We start from the raw sequence: 18,515 nt of genomic DNA on the forward strand, positions 1-18,515 counted from the left end.
CTGTGATCATAAGGAATGCTTAGAGGGGCACGTGATTTGATTAGAACTTTTGAATATTTGAAACATCCCTCAGGATGAGTAGATTTCTTTTGTTTATAACTTTATAGTGAGATATTTTGAATTATAGTGAATATTTTCATGTAAAACAGTTACTGAGAAAGAGAACTGTTGAGCCATATATCTAAGTGAAAGATATAAATAAAACAATTTAGATCAATTATACTTGACATGAGAAACAGGAAGGTAAGTCTCATAAAAATGCAGCCAGTTGCTTCAGTGGGACTCTTGAGGTTCTCCCTAGCCTAGGGAGAGAGTGGCAAAGGCACAATCTGAAATGACAGCCTTAGGAACTGTCTGCCTCTGTTGATAAGACTTTCTCAAGGATGTATGTATAAGAAGAGAAGGGCAAGAACCCTGCCTGTGACACAGATGTGATTTTTAGCCTCTAACTTTGGTAGCTATAGTTAGACCCAGTTGCTGCCGACTGCCCCCTGGTGACAGGTAGGTGGTCACTGCATCCTGACTTGTTATATACTCCCAATGTGAATGGTAATCAAGAGAAAATAGTTAAGAAATTTAACTCACTATGTTATCATCTAGTCCAGCTAAGATCCTTTTTCTTTTTGCCTTTTACTCTTCTTTCCCATTATTTCTTCCCCTTACCCCCAGATCCTCTTAATGGCCTCTTGATACTCTAGTTCTCACCCTTAAAGAATAGCAGTGGTACCCTTCAGGATGGCTGTAATGGCTTCTTGGTGTCTTCTTTCTTTACTTTTCACTGTCATAATTCACGAATGTTAAAGCTGCCGACTATATTTAACACTTGTGAACATCTTTTCCTTCTTGTAATCCTTTGTTTCTTTTTAATTTAATATTCTTTTACTCTATTCTCCTGCTTCACTTTTAGTTTGGTTCTTTTTCAGCCCTTTTTCCTTCTACATCTTCAACTACTCATTTAAAAAGAATTCTCTTTATTATAATGCAAAATGGACTTCCATATTGGCCATTGTTGTAAGAGCAGAGTCTACATAACCAAAATCCCAAAATAAAACCAAAGATACACTGATGTGAAAGATGGACTCCCAAGAGCTCTTTTTCTCAAGGTGGATAGTGTTCCCTGTCATAAGTCCTTCAGGATTGTCCCAGATCATTCCATTGCTGAGAGTAACCAAGTTTTCATAGATAATCATCATCATCCAATATTGCTGTTACTGTGTACAATGTTCTCCTGGTTCTCCTTGTTTTGCTCTTCATCAGTTCTTATAGATCTTTCCAGCTCTTTCTGAAGTCATATTTCTTATAGCATAGTAGTATTCTGTCACTAATATGTACCAGTTTGTTCAGCCATTCCCTAACTGATGGACATCCCTTCAATTTCCAATTCTTTGTCACTACAAAAAGAGCTGCTATAAATATTTTTGTACATGTAGGTCCTTTCCTCCTTTTTTATTATCTCTTTGGGATACAGACCCAGGAGTGATGTTACTGGATCAAAGGGTATGCACAGTTTTATAGCCCTTTGCAACTGCCAATTTTTAAGCTTGCATTTTATATATCATGCTTTGTAAATATCTCCTTTTTTTCCCCCTTGCTACCACCCTAAGAAGCAGATACTGTTATTAGACCCCTTATTTTACAGATGGGGAAACTGAGCCAGGTTGATGTTAAGTGACTTGCCCAGGGTTATGTAACTAGTAAATATCTCAGACTGAATTTGAACTCAGATCATCCAACTCCAGAACTAGCACTATATCCACTGTTCTACATAATCACCCCTATCTGTGAATGTGCCCTCAGGGCTTAGTCTTTGGGATCTCAACATTGGACTTTTCTCCCTGTACACTCAACTTGAGAGCACCAATGATGGATCAGATGGTTATAACGACAAGTCATGCATCTATTGCCTTGGACCTGACCATGGCCTCTCTTTCAATACTTGTTTTTATTTTTTTCTGTTACGCATGACTTGATTCTTCAACCGTCTACATTTCAGGTAACTTTTGGAAATAATTTTAAAGCAAAAATAAATTACCTTTTAGTCTTCAACTTTTAAAAATTATAAGTGATGCATTCATTCTTCTGCAACCTTAAGCTGAAGATTCCTTTTTTTACTTCATTTGACAGTACCATACTTAATCTGTCATCATACTCTGCCAACTTTGAGAAGTCTCTCACACCTATTTCTTTTCTTACTGATACAAATTAGTTTCTCTTCTGTAATGTATAATCTTAGATAATTGCCAAGAGCCATGAGAAGTTAAGTGACTTGCCCATTGCCACACAGTATATGTCAAAGGTAAAACTTGAACAACTCTGCTCTTTCTTGCTCCTATGCCAGCCCTTGATCCACTACTCCATGTTGTCTCTCTCTCTCTTTTTTTTTTAAACTCTTAACCTTTTGTCTTAGAATCAATATTGTGTATTGGTTCCAAGGCAGAAGAGTGCAATGGAGGTTAAATGACTTGCCCAGGGTCACACAGCTGTGAAGTGTCTGAGGCCAAATTTGAACCCAGGACCTCGTGTCTCCAGGCCTGGCTCTGAATCCACTGAGCTACCCAGCTGTACTCTCTCCATGTTGCCTCTTACAGAAACCTGATAAAAAAATCTTTAAAACCCTGTTTTTGTTATGCCAGGCAACTTAGTTTGTTCTTATATCAAATCCAAATTCTTTAGCTTTAATGATTCTCCACTATCATTTCATTATTTGTTATTCTACAGCATAGATTTTTCATTCCATTCTAGTAAAGTTGCTTGTTGTCTGTTATACATAATACTTACCTATCTTCATGTTACTCCCTAAGCTTAGAATGTTTTTCCCCCATTTTTGTCTTAATGTTACCTTCCTTTTTCCAAAATGCCATCCATAATTCACCTCCTTTAGGGATTCTACCTAACCCTTAATTTCCTTGCTCTTTGCCCTCTTAGCTTCCTTCGTAGTTTGCATTAGATTAGTCGCCACTTATCTGTGTGTTGTAAAGTTTAAATTCTTTTGAGAATAATTTCAGGATAAGGATTTTGCCATCTCCCCAGAATCCAGACAATGGACCTGTTTGGTGAAGGCACCAAAAAAGATGCCTAAAGACCCTTCATTGGACCATGAAGATCAAAATTGAACTTTGGGGGTGCAGTTGATTGAACTATGGGGAGTTAAACAGCTGAATGCAATTTGTTCTAATTGAACACTGGTATACCAATAGGGGACTGCCCCCAAATTGGTATTTTGTCAATGCCGCTAGTTTTATCCACTTGTTTATCCATTTCTTTTATCCCCCAAATTCCTAAAATTTAGAAGTTGTCTATGTTTACAGATCCAGTGAAGAAAAAGGGCCCTTTTTTTTTTTTGCCGGATCTCAGGGGGAAATGTTTTGAGTTCAGGGAAGTGCTATTTGGAAGTGTCTAGCAGACTCCCTATGAACACTTGGGGACTTTGAGACTACATTTCCCGTGATCCCTATGGGTTGCTGGTTTTCAGTGTGGGGACATCCAGTGTCCCCACGTATGGGGCAATTTAAATTCGGAGGAGGGCCTAGAGAAAGCCTCTTTCTGGGTTTTGCAGAGGAACAAGATGGGCTCTGGCAGTAAAATTAAAAGATAGGCAAGGTCATATATATATATTTTACCAACATGGCCATGGCTTTAATTAAACTACTAATTTCTCTTATTATATCAGTCTTTATCATTTTTAATCTTAACAGTGTCACTTTTTAAAAGTATTTTTAAGATTTGATGGGCACATGTTCTGCCAGCCTACCCAGTTTGCAAGCTTTTTGAAAGTAAGGTAATGTCTTATATCTCTCAAATCCTTCCACAATCCCTAGTACAATGTTCAGCACAGACTGGGTGCCTAATATTTGGTGAATGCTATTGTATAAATGTTATAATAGTTTTGTTGGGTATAAATAGGGGATTTTTCTTTCATGTCCCTTGGAATCTGCTCGGAAGTTTTAGAGAAATACCATTTTACTGTTGTAAAATTGTATTGTGCTGAAGAGACTTGGCATATCAGATGGTAGAGTATTAGAAAGTGATACATTGTGACTACATAATATTTCTGTAAAGGATCTAGTAAGATAAAAATGGGAGGCTTAAAGGGTAATATTCAACAATTGACCTGACCAAACTATAGAAATTGGTTTGTCTTATACAGACCCTAGGATAGCATTGGCAAACCTTTTCCAAGTTTTAGTGCCCAGAGGACAAATTGAAGCTTTTGGTGAGTCCCGTTGTCCTTCCCCTACCTGAGAGAGCTGAGGGAGGGAAGTGCTGGACACAGGGGCAGGGTATACAAAAAATGTCCTTCTGTAAGGATAAAAGGGGGAGTGGAGCAGCCCCCCTCCCCCTCCAGTGCCAGCTCTGCACTTGTGCCATGTCTTCACCAGCACTGCCCTAGAATATGCATTATGGCTATCAATACTTAATTTGGGAAAGAAGGTAAATTGCAGTTTCAAAATTAAATTCATTTATTTTGTTTACCTATGATTTTGTATTGTCTCTATTTCCAGTTTTTCTAATTTTAATCTAAAATTGAAGTATTTGAAACCCAAAAGATGATATTATAGTCATATGATAGAATAGTAGAACTGTATCCAAAATAAGTTTGTTACTAAATTCCTACCTTTTATAATATAAATATCCAAATATTGTTAAGATTAAAAATGATAGACTGATATGATAGTAGAAATTAGTATTTTAATTAAAACCATGCTGATAGGGATAAAATCATTAGACCACGCGCTTGTAAGAATTCAAACTGACGCCTCAGCCATTTTTTACCTTTCATCTCTTCCCGCGCCTGCTAGCTAAGAGAGTGACTTCCTCCTCACCCAGGAGATTTAACCCCTCTCTTACATCATCATACTTCCTGTTTGCCATGAGGAATCATGGGAAATGTAGTTTCAAAGCTCCCACATGTCCACGAACACTACTTTTAAATGGCACCTCCCCAATTCCAAATATACAATTCCCCCTGAGATCCGGCAAAAAAAAAAAAAAAAGGTTGGCCCTTTTTTCTTCACTGGATCTGTAAACATAGACAACTTCTAATTTTTAGGAATTTGGGGATAAAAGAAATAGATGAACGAATGGATAAAATTAGCCACATTGACAAAAAACCAATTTGGGGGCAGTCCCCTATTGGCATAACATGTACAATTAAAACAAATTGCATTCAACTCAATTTCCACTCCCCATAGTTAAATCAACTGCACCCCAAAGTTCAGTTTTGATCTTTAGGCATCTTTTGGTGCCTTCATCAAACAGGTCCATTGTCTGGATTCTGGGGAGATGGCAAATCCTTATCCTGAAATTATTCTCAAAAGCATTTAAACTTAACAATATGAGAACTCCTGAATGACAGAAGAATTCTAGTACCTGGCAGATTAAGCTCTGCCTGGCCTGAAAAGTTACTCAAAGATGACATAGTTGTAGTTATTATCATCTTGACAATCTCACTATGCTTCAAAGTACCTTCAAAGTACACATTTGAACTCTTGCCTTACTTGTTTATAAGGACTACAAGAAGAGGCATGACCATCATTAGTGAAGTATTTTGAAGTATTTTGAATTTAGAATTTATAAAAGAGCTTATTTGGTGGCAGAGATTCACATTTGTGTTTATGCCTCTAGCAATTATCTTGTGGATAAGCATTATAAATAAAGATTGATTAAATGAAATGTGTTTAATGAGTGAGTAAGTGAATAACTTAAAAGCTAAAGCATTCAGCAAAGTATACACATTGGTCATATAGCCTATACCAGTGATAGCAAACCTATGACATGGGTGCCAAAGATGGCATGCAGAGTGTGCTCTGTGGGCAGCTCACAGTTGGCAGAGCTGGAGAGGAACAGAGTGGTTGGGTCTCTCCCCTCCCCCTTTCTATATTCAACTGAGGACATTCCTCACTTCACCCACCCCTCTACCCAGCAGCCCAATAGGAGTACTTCCTCTCTCCCCTTTGTGGTGGGGTAAGGGGGGCAGGATGTGCCTGGCAATTGGGTGGGGGGGACGAGATCTGGCACTCCATCTCTAAAAGGTTTGCCATCACTGGCCTATACCTTTTCCTCTCAGAGGACTTTTTTCTCTTTTTAATGTTTATTTTGTTACATTAAAGTTCCCAGTTATCTTCTACCCACTCTTCACGAGAAGGCATCATTTTACAAAAAGATATATGCAGATATAAAACTCTCTTACTTGTTTCTGTTTATCAGTTCTTCCTCTGGAGGTGGATATACACAGGTCATTCTTGAAACAACATTTGTGTTGCTGTATAGAATATTCTCTTGGTTCTGCTTGTTTCACTTCATGATTTTTTTGTAGGTCTTTCCATGTTTTTCTAAAACTAACCTGCTCATCATTTTTTATGGTGCATTGATATTCCATCCCAAACTTGTTTAGTTAGCCATTTCCAATTGGTGGATGTCCCCTCAATTTCCATTTCTTTGCCACCACAAAGAGAGCTGCTTTGTGTATTTTAGAACATATAGATTCTTTTCCTTTTTCCCTAGACGCCTTAGGAAATAAACCCAATAGTGGTATTGCTGGGTCAAAAAGTATATACAGTTTTTTTAATTCTTTGGGCATAATTCCAGCTTGCTCTCCAAAATAGTTGGATTGGTTCACAATTCCACCATGAGTGTAGTATTTTCCCCCTTTTCCACATTCCCATCAACATTTTATCATTTTAGTCAGTTTGATAGGTGTGAGATATCTGAGTTGTTTAAATTTACATTTCTCTAACCAGTAATGATATAAATAATTTTTATAGAATTGTAAATAGATTTGATTCCTTTATATATAAATTGTTGGTTAATATCTTTTGATCATTTATCAATTGGGGAATGACTCATTCTTAATAAATTTGACTACATTCTCTATATAGTCTTTAAAATTAATTAATTAATTTAGAGTTTTCCCCATGGTTACATGATTCCTCCTCCCAGAGCTGACAAGCAGTTCCACTGGGTTATGCCTGTGTCATTGTTCAAAACCTATTTCCATATTATTTATATTTATATCTATATAGTTTTGATATGAGATTTCTATCTGAAAAACTGTCTATAAAATCCTTCCCCATTTTCTTTTTTTTCTTCTAATCCTAGCTACATTCCTTTTGTTTGTTCAAAACTTTTTTTATTTAATTTATCCAAAATTATCCATTTTACATTGTACAATACTTTTTTTCCTCTTGTTCATTCATAAATTCTTCCCCCATCTATACTTCTTTTAGGTAACATTTTCCCTCTTCTAATTTACTTATAATATCTCCCTTTATGCCTAGGTCATATATCCATTTTGTTTATCTTGGTAGATGGTGTTAGAGATTGACCTATATCTTGTTTTCTGCCAGATTGTTTTCTAGTTTTTCCAACAATTTTTTACTATTCTTTGTTGTACATTTGTTCTGTTACACTTATTTGATTTTCTTTTTTTTTTTTTAATCTAGTACCAGATAGTTTTGATAATTAATACTTTATAATGGTTAAAATCTGATGCTGCTAGACTGCCTTCCTTTATATTATTTAATTAATTTGATATTCTTGACCTTTTGTTCTTCTGGATGCATTTTGTTATTTTTCTAGCTCAGTAAAACTGATGCTTATACAGTTATCAAAGACAACTCCAAAGGACTTAATGATAAAAAATGCTATCCACCTCCAGAGAAGGAACAGATGGAGTCTGAATATAGACTGAAGCATGCATACCATGTTTCGTTTTATTATCTTCCTGTTTTTTTAAAATATTTTTCCATACCATGACAAATATAGAAATATGTTTTTTATAATAGCACATATATAACTTGTATCAATTGCTTATCATTTCAAGGAGAAAGTCTTGGAGGAAGACGGAGAATTGGGAACTCAAAATGTTAGAAAATAAATGTAAAAATTGTTTTTATATGTAATTTTAGAAATCAACAAACACTGAAAAACAAATAGATGCTTGTTCCATATTTGGTAATGAGTCAGGGATCATTCATATATTTGGATGTGTATATTGTTTAAAGAAAATACAAAAAGTTAATTCCTGTGCATATTTTGCTAACCACAACTAAAAATCCATTTGACACCATTCACTACAACAATAGTGGTTGTCATTTGAGGATTTTTTTCTGGAAATGATCTGTGGATTCTTTTAATTTCTATTTTATTTTCTTCAAGAATATCTGGGCAGTTTTTTAAAATTATTTTTTGTATTATGGTATACAAGGTGGTTATTTTTTTTTTTTTTAAATCATGGCTTTCAGTTAGTCCAATAATTCTTTTAAATTGTCTCTCCTGGACCTGTTTTTCTAGGTCAGTTGTTTTTTCAATAAGATAATTCATATTTTCTTCTGTTTTTGCATTCTTTTGATTTTGTTTCATTACTTCTTGATGTCTCATATCATTAGCTTCTAGTTGCCCAATTCTAATTTTTAGGGAATGATTTCCCTCTGTCAGTTTTTGAGCCTCCTTTTTCATCTGGCCTATTTCTTGCATTACTTTAATTTCTCTTCCCCATTTTTCCTGTCTCTCTTAACTGCTTTTTGAAATCCTCATCTGTCTAATGCATATTTTTCTTTGAAACTTTGCATGTATTAGCTTTGCCTTCACTATCCCCTTCTGTGTCTGTGCCTTGCTCTTTGTCTCCATAAAAATTCTCAATAGTTAGGTGCTTTTTTTGTTGTTTGCTCAATTTTTCCAACCTTTTATAAGTAGACTCTGTTCTCTGGGAGGTTAGAGTAGCCTATTAAGCTTTAGTCCTTCCTTGATGCTACCCTTAGATTTATTTCTGGGTTTCTGCCAGTTTCTGTTCTACCAAGATGGTATGATGGCCTGAGGGCTGGGAACTCTTGAGAGCCACCTCCCACTGCTGATGCAATTAACCCTTGAGGCTGCTGATAGCTGAAGTTCTCACCTCAGACTTGGGTGTAGGCTTTTGTTCTTACTAGGCTTGATCAGGTCTTGTACACAGCATACTGCCCTGCCCTTGAGCCTTTGACAAGAGACTGAGGGGTAGGTCCCAGCTTTGGGTCTACCAACTACCCGAAGCTGGGATCTATGCCCTCTCCACGGGCCTTGGATGGGATTCCTGGATTCACTCTGGGCCCACCCAGATCAGGCTGCTTTAACACCAAATGCCCTGGGCTGGAATTCCAGACCCCACTACAGGTTTGCTTGGAACCTCAGGGGCTGTGCATTGGTGTGGACCTCTATCTGCTCAAATAGGGTCTCAGAGCCTTTATGTTGCCTTGGGCTCAGGTTCAGAACCTGCCATAGCAGATGTGGAGTGGGGGGAGGCTTGCTCTTCACTCCTTGCTGTAGCTTCCTGCTGGCTGTGCTCCCTCTCACCCCAGTGCCCTAGATGTTCCCTGCCTGCCTTTGAGGTTTTTCTCTTCTTGAAAGTTGCTTCACTCTATCTCCTTGTTGGTTCTTTTATTCCTGCTTTCCTTTTGTGGCGTTATTTTAAGATTGGTTGGAGGGGATTCTCATGGTGGCTTCCAGCTTCCCTGCCTCTACTCTACCATCTTGGCTCTGCAACCAGAAGTGTTATATCTTACAACACTGGTAATATGTTTATTATTTTAACTAAAACTAGAAAATCAAATAAATCACTTTTTCATTCAGTGACCAGAGAAAGGATGATTAGCTAGCATTTATATACATTTTAGGACTTGCAAAACACTTTATAAATACTATCTCATTTATCTTCACAAAAATCCTGGGAGGTAGGTGCTGCTGTTATTAGCCCCATTTTACATAGAAGAATGCTCAGACAGAGATGAAGTGATTTGGTCATATAGCTGGTAAATGGGTAAAGCTGAATTTGAAGTTGGGTCTTCCTGAGATTATTGTGCCACTTACTTGCTGGAAGAAATTAGTTCAATCTCATCATTTTATAGGTGAGGCCCAAAGATTTGCTAAAAGTGATACAACTTGTTTGTAGGAAAACTGGGACTAGAATTCAGATTTTCTGAATCTCAATTCAAGCAATCCACTTCCTCTATGAGGGGCTGCCAGTTGAAGGTTCTACCTCTGGCACATATTACCTTTGCAATTACAGACAAATCACTTAACCTCTGAGCCCTACTTTCTTCCTCTGGAAAAATAGGAATACTATCTGGCTCAGAGGGTTATATTGTAAGGATTCAGTAAGATAATTTTTCAAAATGCTTTTCATGCATTGAGTTGATGCTTATGACCCATGACAACATTGAGATATGTGTGTTGAGTCATTTTTGATGCAGAATTTGTACTTATCCTTATATACTTTTCTTTCTATTCCCCCTTCTCTGGAATAGAAATAACCAGGAGCAAGATAGCTGGCTAGTTTTACAGGTCCAGTATGTGACCATAAAACAAAGAGAAGCCATTGAATCTTACTAGAATCATCTGTAAAATGAAGGCCCTATTCAGATGATCTCAGATTCCTTCTCCCTTTTAATCCATGATGCAGTGTTCCGAGTAAGTTTATAAATAGGACTGTGTACACAAATAGCCCTAAGTAAATTCATAGGAACAAAGAATAAATGTAACATCAGTTCCTGTTATGTGGAGACCAATGTCTAATGGTAAGTATTTAGACTAGATTCATAGGTGAGATTAATGTTGTCTAGATTAATAGGTGAGAAATGTAGTTTGAATAATGCTTTCGAACACATAGGACAGGTGATCAGTAGCCAGACTGTAAAACTCATCACAAAGCTTTTTGCTGCTATCCTGACCCATCTAATGAACCATCTGAAAAGGTCAACTAATGGGCAGATTCAATGTTATGTAGTAGATAGTGCCAGATTTTGAGTCAGAAAGGACCTGAATTCACTTCCTGTCTTTGACACATTCTACCTGTGTGACTGTGGACAAGCCTGGGGATATGCTGGTAATTGTTTAATAACTGGTTCTCTTGGGGATAAAATATTACACATGACACATTACGTTTCATTTTCATTATTAACATATTTTTCATCACTTTTTAAAATCTGGACAGTTAACAAAACAATGAATTCGAGCCATGATTTATAGATTTGCAGATTTCTGAAATATGTGCTGACACTGAAAATTTAACAATTCCCACTGTCTGGCTCCGGCCTATAGTTATTGTTTAATCTTTTGTTTTTTTTTAAACAAAGATATTAGAATGGTTAGTCATTTCTTTTTTTAACTTGTTTTGTGATGAGGAAACTGAGGCAAGCAGCCTAGGATCACACAACCATTAAGTTTCTAAGGCTGGGTTTGAACTCACATCTTCCTGACTTCAGGCCCAGTGCTCAGTTTCACCACCTAGCACTTGCCATGCTATCCCTGTACAAATCAGTCAATTTCTCAGTATTCTCAGTCAATTCTCTAAGACTAAAAGTTAAACAAGTTGCTGATTTACATTGGCAAGAGTTCTCTATGTTGACAAAATTATACATTAATAACCTTTGCTACTCCCTCTACTCCCTTTCTAACACTAAATTTAAAGTTAGCTAAAGAGTCTCTGTTCCCCTTCTCTAACTCCGAGTAATTCAAACTCTAATAAGGAGAGCACAGGGATTCACTAATTGTAAAAATCCATTTTATAGTTTATCTGCTTATTATTCTCCCATTTCCCCCAAATGTCTTTGATCCACAAAGTAGAAATCTACCCAACTATTGCTACTTAAGGCTGTGGTTTTATATAATAATTTAAAAAATGAAACCACCACTGGCAGTCTGGCATTTGTGCTGAAGTCTAGGTAAGGTCACAGCAAAAAGCTCATTAGAGCAACCCATTACCATTCCAAAAGGAAATACCCCTAAGTATGTTGATCTTTAACTTGAAATTAGCTGTTAATAATTCAGTAGGACAAATTCTTTTTTTCCTGAGCTAGCTAGTCAGAAACCTAAATTTATTTGCCTCCATTCCCTTACATCTTCCCTTCCCTTTGCCATCCTGTTAACCTTGTTTGTGTGTTGTAGAACAATTAACTAGCTTTAGGAGAAGCATCACTTTTCTAAGAGTTGTGCTGTTGATATCTTTTATCAAGTTGAAGACAGCTGGGAATCTCATCTGTAAGAATCAAAGAGCATATTAGCCAGCTATCATAGAATTTTAAAGGTGGTTTCCTCTGATTCTCTTAGTCTCTTCCCTTCTACTTGATTTAATTGACTTAATTTAATAATTTAATTGACTTGTCCAAGGTTACACAGTGGCAGAATTGAGACTAGAAATCTAGGTTTCCTTTCTTTTAGTCCTGTGCTTTTTGTAATCTACCATGCATCCCCTTTTAGTAGTGAAGGATATATAAACACTCCAATTATGAGTGTTGTTTTGGCTGTATGGTTGATTTTTTTTTTAAAACAGATGTAGCTTCAGGCTTAAAATTTGTATACCCTTTTAAAACTGATTCTAACAGTAAAATTGGAAGATTTGCTGATTTATGATATCTTGCCTCAATGTAATCAGGTACCCTTATCTGTGTCTGTTGAAATGCCTATCTTTCTCTTCAAAGTTAAAGTCAGGAATCATTTCCCCCATGAAACTTCCCTGCATCTACCAAAGTAAACATTTTCTTCCTAAAGAATTTTGTATAGATTTTACCTTTGTCCCTATTATACTTTACCTTTTTTTTGTGTTGTTGAGTCATTTCAGTTGTGTCTCACTCTTCACCCCATTTGAGGTTTTCTTGGCCAAGTTTGCCATTTCTTTGTCCAGGTCATTTTACAGATGTGGAAACTGAGGCAAACAAGGTTAAATGAGTTTCCCAGGGTTACATTACTACTAAGAGTCTGAGGCCAGATTTGAATTCAGGTTTTATTGACTCCCCTCTCAGAACTCTATCCATTACACTATCTAGTTGCCCATACCTTTTTTATATTTAAGCATTTGCATATATATTGTCTTGCCCTCAGTAGATTATACAGCCCTTGAAAATAGGGAGTGTGTTGTCGCTTGTCTTCATATTCATAGAACCAGGCACACCATTTTTTGTAGTTTCCCTCTTAATTTTATTCTATTTTCTCAATTACATATAAAAAATTGGTTAGCTGCTTCATTTTTTTAAATTTGGGATTTCTGCTTGTCAACTTTGGGAGGAGGAAGGGAGGAGAGGAGGGAGACAAGAAGAATCATGTAGCCATGGGGAAAAAATAAAATTTTTAAAGGGAAAAAAAATTTCAATTGAATTTCAAATTCAATTTCTCCCTCAGCCCTCTTCTTTCCTTGAAAAAGGCAAGTCATTTGATATAGATTATATTTGTATAATCATGCAAAACATACCAGTGAGTCATATTGCAAAAGAAAACACAGACAAGAAAAATAAAAATTTTAAAAAGTATGCTTCAGGCTGCATTCAGGCTCCATCAGTTTTTTCTGTCCAGAAGTGGACAGCATTTTTCATCATAGTCCTTCAGAATTGTCTTGGATCTTTTGTATTGCTAAGAATAGCTAAGTCATTCACAGTTGATCAATGTATAGTGTTGCTGTGTTCTCCTGGTTCTGCTTACTTCTCTTTTCATCAGTTAATATGAGCTTTTCTGTTTGTTTTTTTAAAGCATCCTGTTCATCTTTTTTTATAGCACAATAATATTCCATCACAATCATATCCCAGAACTTGTTCAGTCATTCCCCAACTAATGGGCAGTCCCTTAATTTCCAATTCTTTGCCATCACAAAAAGAGCTGCTGCTAAGTCCCTTTTCTTTGGTCTCTTTGGGATACAGACCTATTGTAGTGGTATTGCTGGGTCAAAGGGGGTATGCACAATTTTATAGCCCTTTGGATATGGTTCTAAATAGTTCTCTAGGATGGTTAGACCAGTTCACAACTTCACCAACGGAGCATGACTGTGCCAGTTTTTTCACATCCTCTCCAACATTTATCATTTTCCTTTTCTGTCATATTAACCAATCTGATAGCTGTGAGGTGATACCCCAGAGTTGTTTTAATTTGCATTTCTCTTCATTAATGATTTAGGGCATTTATTCATATGACTAGAGACAGCTTTGATTACTTAATAGGAAAGCTGCCTGTTTATATATCCATAGACCATTTATCAATTGCAAAATGAATCATTCTTACAGATTTGACTCAGTTCTCTATATATTTGAGAAAAAAGGCCTTTATCAAAGAAACTTCTTGTAAAAAATTTCCCTCAGTTTCCTGCTTCCCTTCTAATTTTAGCAGTATGGATTTTGTTCAAAAAATTTAAAATTTTAAGTATTAAAAACTATCCATCTTACATTTCCCAATACTTCTCTTGTTTTGGCATAAATTCTTCCCTTATTCATAGATGTAACAGGTAAAATTTTCCACTCTCCCCTAATTTACTTAGGATATCACCCTTTATGTCTTATATACTATTTTGACAAAATCTTGGTACATGGTATGAGATGTTGGTCTATTGTCTAGTTTCTACCAAAATGTTTTACAGTTGATCTTTGGGTTTATTAAATACTAGATTATTATGGTCACTTACTACTCTGTATTGTATACCTAATTCATTGGTTCTCTTGATATTCTTGACCTTTCTTCCAGATAAATATTGTTATTAGTTTTTCTAGCTCTATAAAATAATTTTTTGGTAGTTTGAATTGGATGGCATTGAATAGGTAAATTAATTTAGGCCATTTTTGTTATATTGGCTCAGTTTACCATTAGCAATGAATATTTCTCTAATTGGTTAGATCTGACTTTGTATGAACAATATTTTGTAATTATGTGCATAGAGTTCCTGTGTTTTCTAAATATACCATCATATTATCTACAAAGAATGATTATTTTGTTTCTTCGTTGCCTATTCTCATTCCTTGAACTTCTTTTTCTTCTCTTATTGATACAGTATTTGATAGTAGCGTTGATAATGGAAATCCTTGCTTCCCCCCTGATCCTAGTAGGAAGGCTTCTCATTTAAATTGTTAGATTTATTGGAATAAAATTGGGCAAAATAGCTCCTAATAATTGCTTTAATTTCATCTTTGTTGGTAGGGAATTCACTTCTTTTTATTTTTGATACTGATAATTTTTTTAAATCAAATTAACCAATGATTTCTCTCTTTCATTGTTGTTGTTGTTTTAACAAAACCAGCTCCTAGTTTTATTTATTAGTTTAATGATTTTCTTACTTTTGACTTAATCTCTTTTGATCTTCAGAATTTCCAATTTAGTGTTAAATTGGAGATTTTTAATTTGTTCCTTTTCTACTTTTTTAGTAAGCATTTAGAGATGTATATTTTCCCTTAAGTATTGCTTTGGCTGCATCTTAAATTTTGTTGTGTGGGCCCATTATCATTCTTTTTAGTGAAATTGTTTTTTTTAAACCCTTAACTTCTGTGTATTGGCTCCTAGGTGGAAGAGTGGTAAGGGTGGGCAATGGGGGTCAAGTGACTTGCCCAGGGTCACACAGCTGGGAAGTGTCTGAGGCCAGATTTTAACGTATGATCTCCCGTCTCTAGGCCTGACTCTCAATCCACTAAGCTACCCAGCTGCCCCTTTTAAATGAAATTATTGATTATTTTTATACTTTGTTCTTTGACTCACTCATTGTTTCGTATTAGATCACCTAATTTACAATTAAGTTTTTATCTATGGCCCTTAAGTGAATGTAATTTTTTATTGAATTTTGGTCTGAAAAGATACTTTTAATATTTCTGCTTTTCTACAGTTGTTTGTGAGGTTTTTATGCCCTAATACATGGTAAATTTCTGTGAAGGTGCCACAAAGAGCAGAGAAAAAGTATATTCCCTTTTATTCCCATACAGTTTTCCCCAGAGGTCTATCATATATAACTTTTTAAAAATTCTATTCATCTCCTTAATTTCCTTCTTGTTTACTTTATGGTTAGGATTTGTCTAGTTCTGCGACAGGAAAGTTGAGGCACCTCACTAGCTTAGTTTTACTATTTTTCTCCTAAGATAATTCACTTAATTTTTCCTTCAAAAATTTGGACGCTATACCATTTAGTGCATATAAATTTAGTATTACTTCATTGTCTGTGGTACCTTTTAGCAAAATGTAGTTTCCCTTTTAATTAGGTCCGTTTTTGTTTTATTTTGTCTGAGATCATGATTGCTACTTCTAATTTTTGATTCTGCTTCCCCTTCTCCATTTCTACTCTATATTTGTCTCTGTTACAAGTATGTTTCTTATAAACAACATATTGTTGATTTCTGTGTTTTAATACATTCTGCTATCCCCTTCCATTTTATAGGTGAGTTCATCCTATTCATACTCACTGTTTTGAATATTAACTGTGAATTTTCCTTCATTCTATTTTTTTACCTCTTTCTCTTTCTCTCTTTTCCCTTTCCTCTTCAAAAGTCTGTTTTATTTCTGACCTCAGCCTTCCCTTCTGTCAGCTCTCTCAGTCCTTTTTCCTCCTACTTCCTTATTAGGAAAAATAGATTTCTATATCCCACTGAGTATATATGTTACTCCTTTTTTGAGCCAATTCTGATGAGAATTCCACCTCCCTAAACACAGCATCTTATATACAAATATAGAGTAGAAATGGAGAAGGGGAAGCAGAATCAAAAATTAGAAGTAGCAATCATGATCTCAGACAAAATAAAACAAAAACGGACCTAATTAAAAGAGATAAGGGAAACTACATTTTGCTAAAAGGTACCATAGACAATGAAGTAATACTAAACTTATATGCACTAAATGGTATAGCGTCCAAATTTTTGAAGGAAAAATTAAGTGAATTATCTTAGGAGAAAAATAGTAAAACTAAGCTAGTGATGTAAAACTAAGCTAGCACCTAAACACAGGTGCTTAATAGATATTTTTTAATTGAATTGAAAACTAGATAATAATTAACCTTTCTGGTTTTTATCTATCAGTGCTAATGAGCTAGCAGATGGGCATCACAATTCTATATTGTATTGGCTACAGAAGACACTAAGAGGTGAACTTGAGAATTTCCCAAAGTATAAGGCACAATGAATTAATTTAGATCACTGTTGCTTTTCTTTTTCCTCCTTTTGAAGGTGCCCTTACGGAGTGTTATGATGAACTGGGAAACAGATATCAACTTCCAGTCTACTGCTTGGCCCCACCAATCAACATGATAGAAGAAAAGAGTGATATAGAGACTCTGGATATTCCTGATCCACCACCGAATTCTGGATATGAATGTCAACTCCGTTTACGTCTTTCCACAGGCAAAGATCTTAAACTTTTGGCTCGTAGTACAGACACAGTATACCACATGAAGAGGAGGTTGAATGCTGTGGAAGGAGTGGAACCAGGTAGTCAGCGCTGGTTCTTTTCAGGCAGGCCACTCACTGACAAAATGAAACTGGAAGAATTGAAGATCCCAAAGGACTATGTAGTACAGGTTATTGTGAGCCAGCCCTTGCAAAATCCAACACCAGTTGAGAACTGAACTGGTTTTGTTGGCTGGTTTTCTCTTTTTTTGGTTTTTCCTCTTTTATGGCGTGAAATTTATTTTCACTGCCCTTATTTGTCCATGAATGGATTCTGAGGAATGACCAATGAAAAATTCCATCTGTGATGGAGATCTATACAAAAAATAAAACACAAAGAGCCAGCCCTTGAGACTCATGTGATTGCCATTTCAAATGCAAGAGTCAACAAATAAAATAGATAACCATTTATTAGAAAAACAAAACAGAAACCCAACATAAATGGCTTTGTTTAAATGATTTGGACTTTGAATAAAGCAGCCATCCATGAAGAACAGCACCTTTGGAATTCAGAATAATTTTTAAAAACAAAGCAAATTATGCTGTTTCAAAAAATTCCTACTGTGTAATTTGTCTCCAAATGCAGCTTCTTTGATGGCAATGGAGGTGCAGTATTTATGATATTTCTGTTCTGTTTTTAACTGCTGTTATTGATAACTCATCCATCAAGGGGAAAAAAGGGGAAAATAATCCCTAGCATTGTGTTTCAGCATTGCTTTCCCTTTCTCCATGTGTTGAGATTTTTTTCTAAATGTTCATACCAACCAATTTTGGTACTTTTTATCAAGCTGGTGGTAGGCAGCCTTATGCTGTTACTGACTTCTGGAGCACTAGGCAATAATTTAGTAAATACAGTAAAATCTCTCATATTGTACTGTATTTGATTCACAGTTCATTTGTCCTCCTGCCTCAGTGATATCTGAAAATATCAAATGAATTATCGACTTCGTTTTTCACCTTTAGCCTCAGGAGGCCACTCCTCTAATACCTTTGCTACTTCTGGCTAGGGGAGGAAAAACTAGCAGTCATGGCAGCTTGTGTCTCAAAATGCACAGCTGCTTTGAAGTAAGTATATGTATTCTCCTCTATAGAACAATGTAAGGGGCATCTTTGTTGGGAACGAGAATCAGCATAAGGCTACACCAGCCATTCTCCTATGAACCCTGACCCAAACTCTTTCAGGGCTGCATGGGCTTCCTGGGAACAGTGAGACTGGATGTTCTCACAGGAGGGTGGAATGAGTCTCCCTTTTCTCTCTACCCATTTCACCTGTGCCTGGGAGGAGAATTGTGCCTATTTCATTCTAGTCATCAGATAGTAGCTCATATTTCTGTAGTGCTTAACACTTTACAAAGCACGTTCCTTATTATA

General features: G+C 36.0%; 1 protein-coding gene across 2 annotated transcripts in view; it reads left to right on the forward strand.

The window, feature by feature from the left end:
- Positions 1 to 18,023, forward strand: part of UBTD2 (ubiquitin domain containing 2) — a 63,469-nt gene extending 45,446 nt beyond the window's left edge. For both annotated transcript variants that reach the window (XM_044661681.1, XM_044661683.1), the window contains exon 3: positions 16,926 to 18,023. In XM_044661681.1, the coding sequence (XP_044517616.1) occupies positions 16,926 to 17,323 (398 nt within the window). In that variant the 3' untranslated portion in view covers positions 17,324 to 18,023. The remainder of the gene's footprint in view (positions 1 to 16,925) is intronic.
- The last annotated feature ends 492 nt before the right edge of the window (positions 18,024 to 18,515 follow it).

This window comes from Gracilinanus agilis, chromosome 2 (assembly GCF_016433145.1).
Source record: "Gracilinanus agilis isolate LMUSP501 chromosome 2, AgileGrace, whole genome shotgun sequence".
Lineage (NCBI taxonomy): Eukaryota > Metazoa > Chordata > Mammalia > Didelphimorphia > Didelphidae > Gracilinanus > Gracilinanus agilis.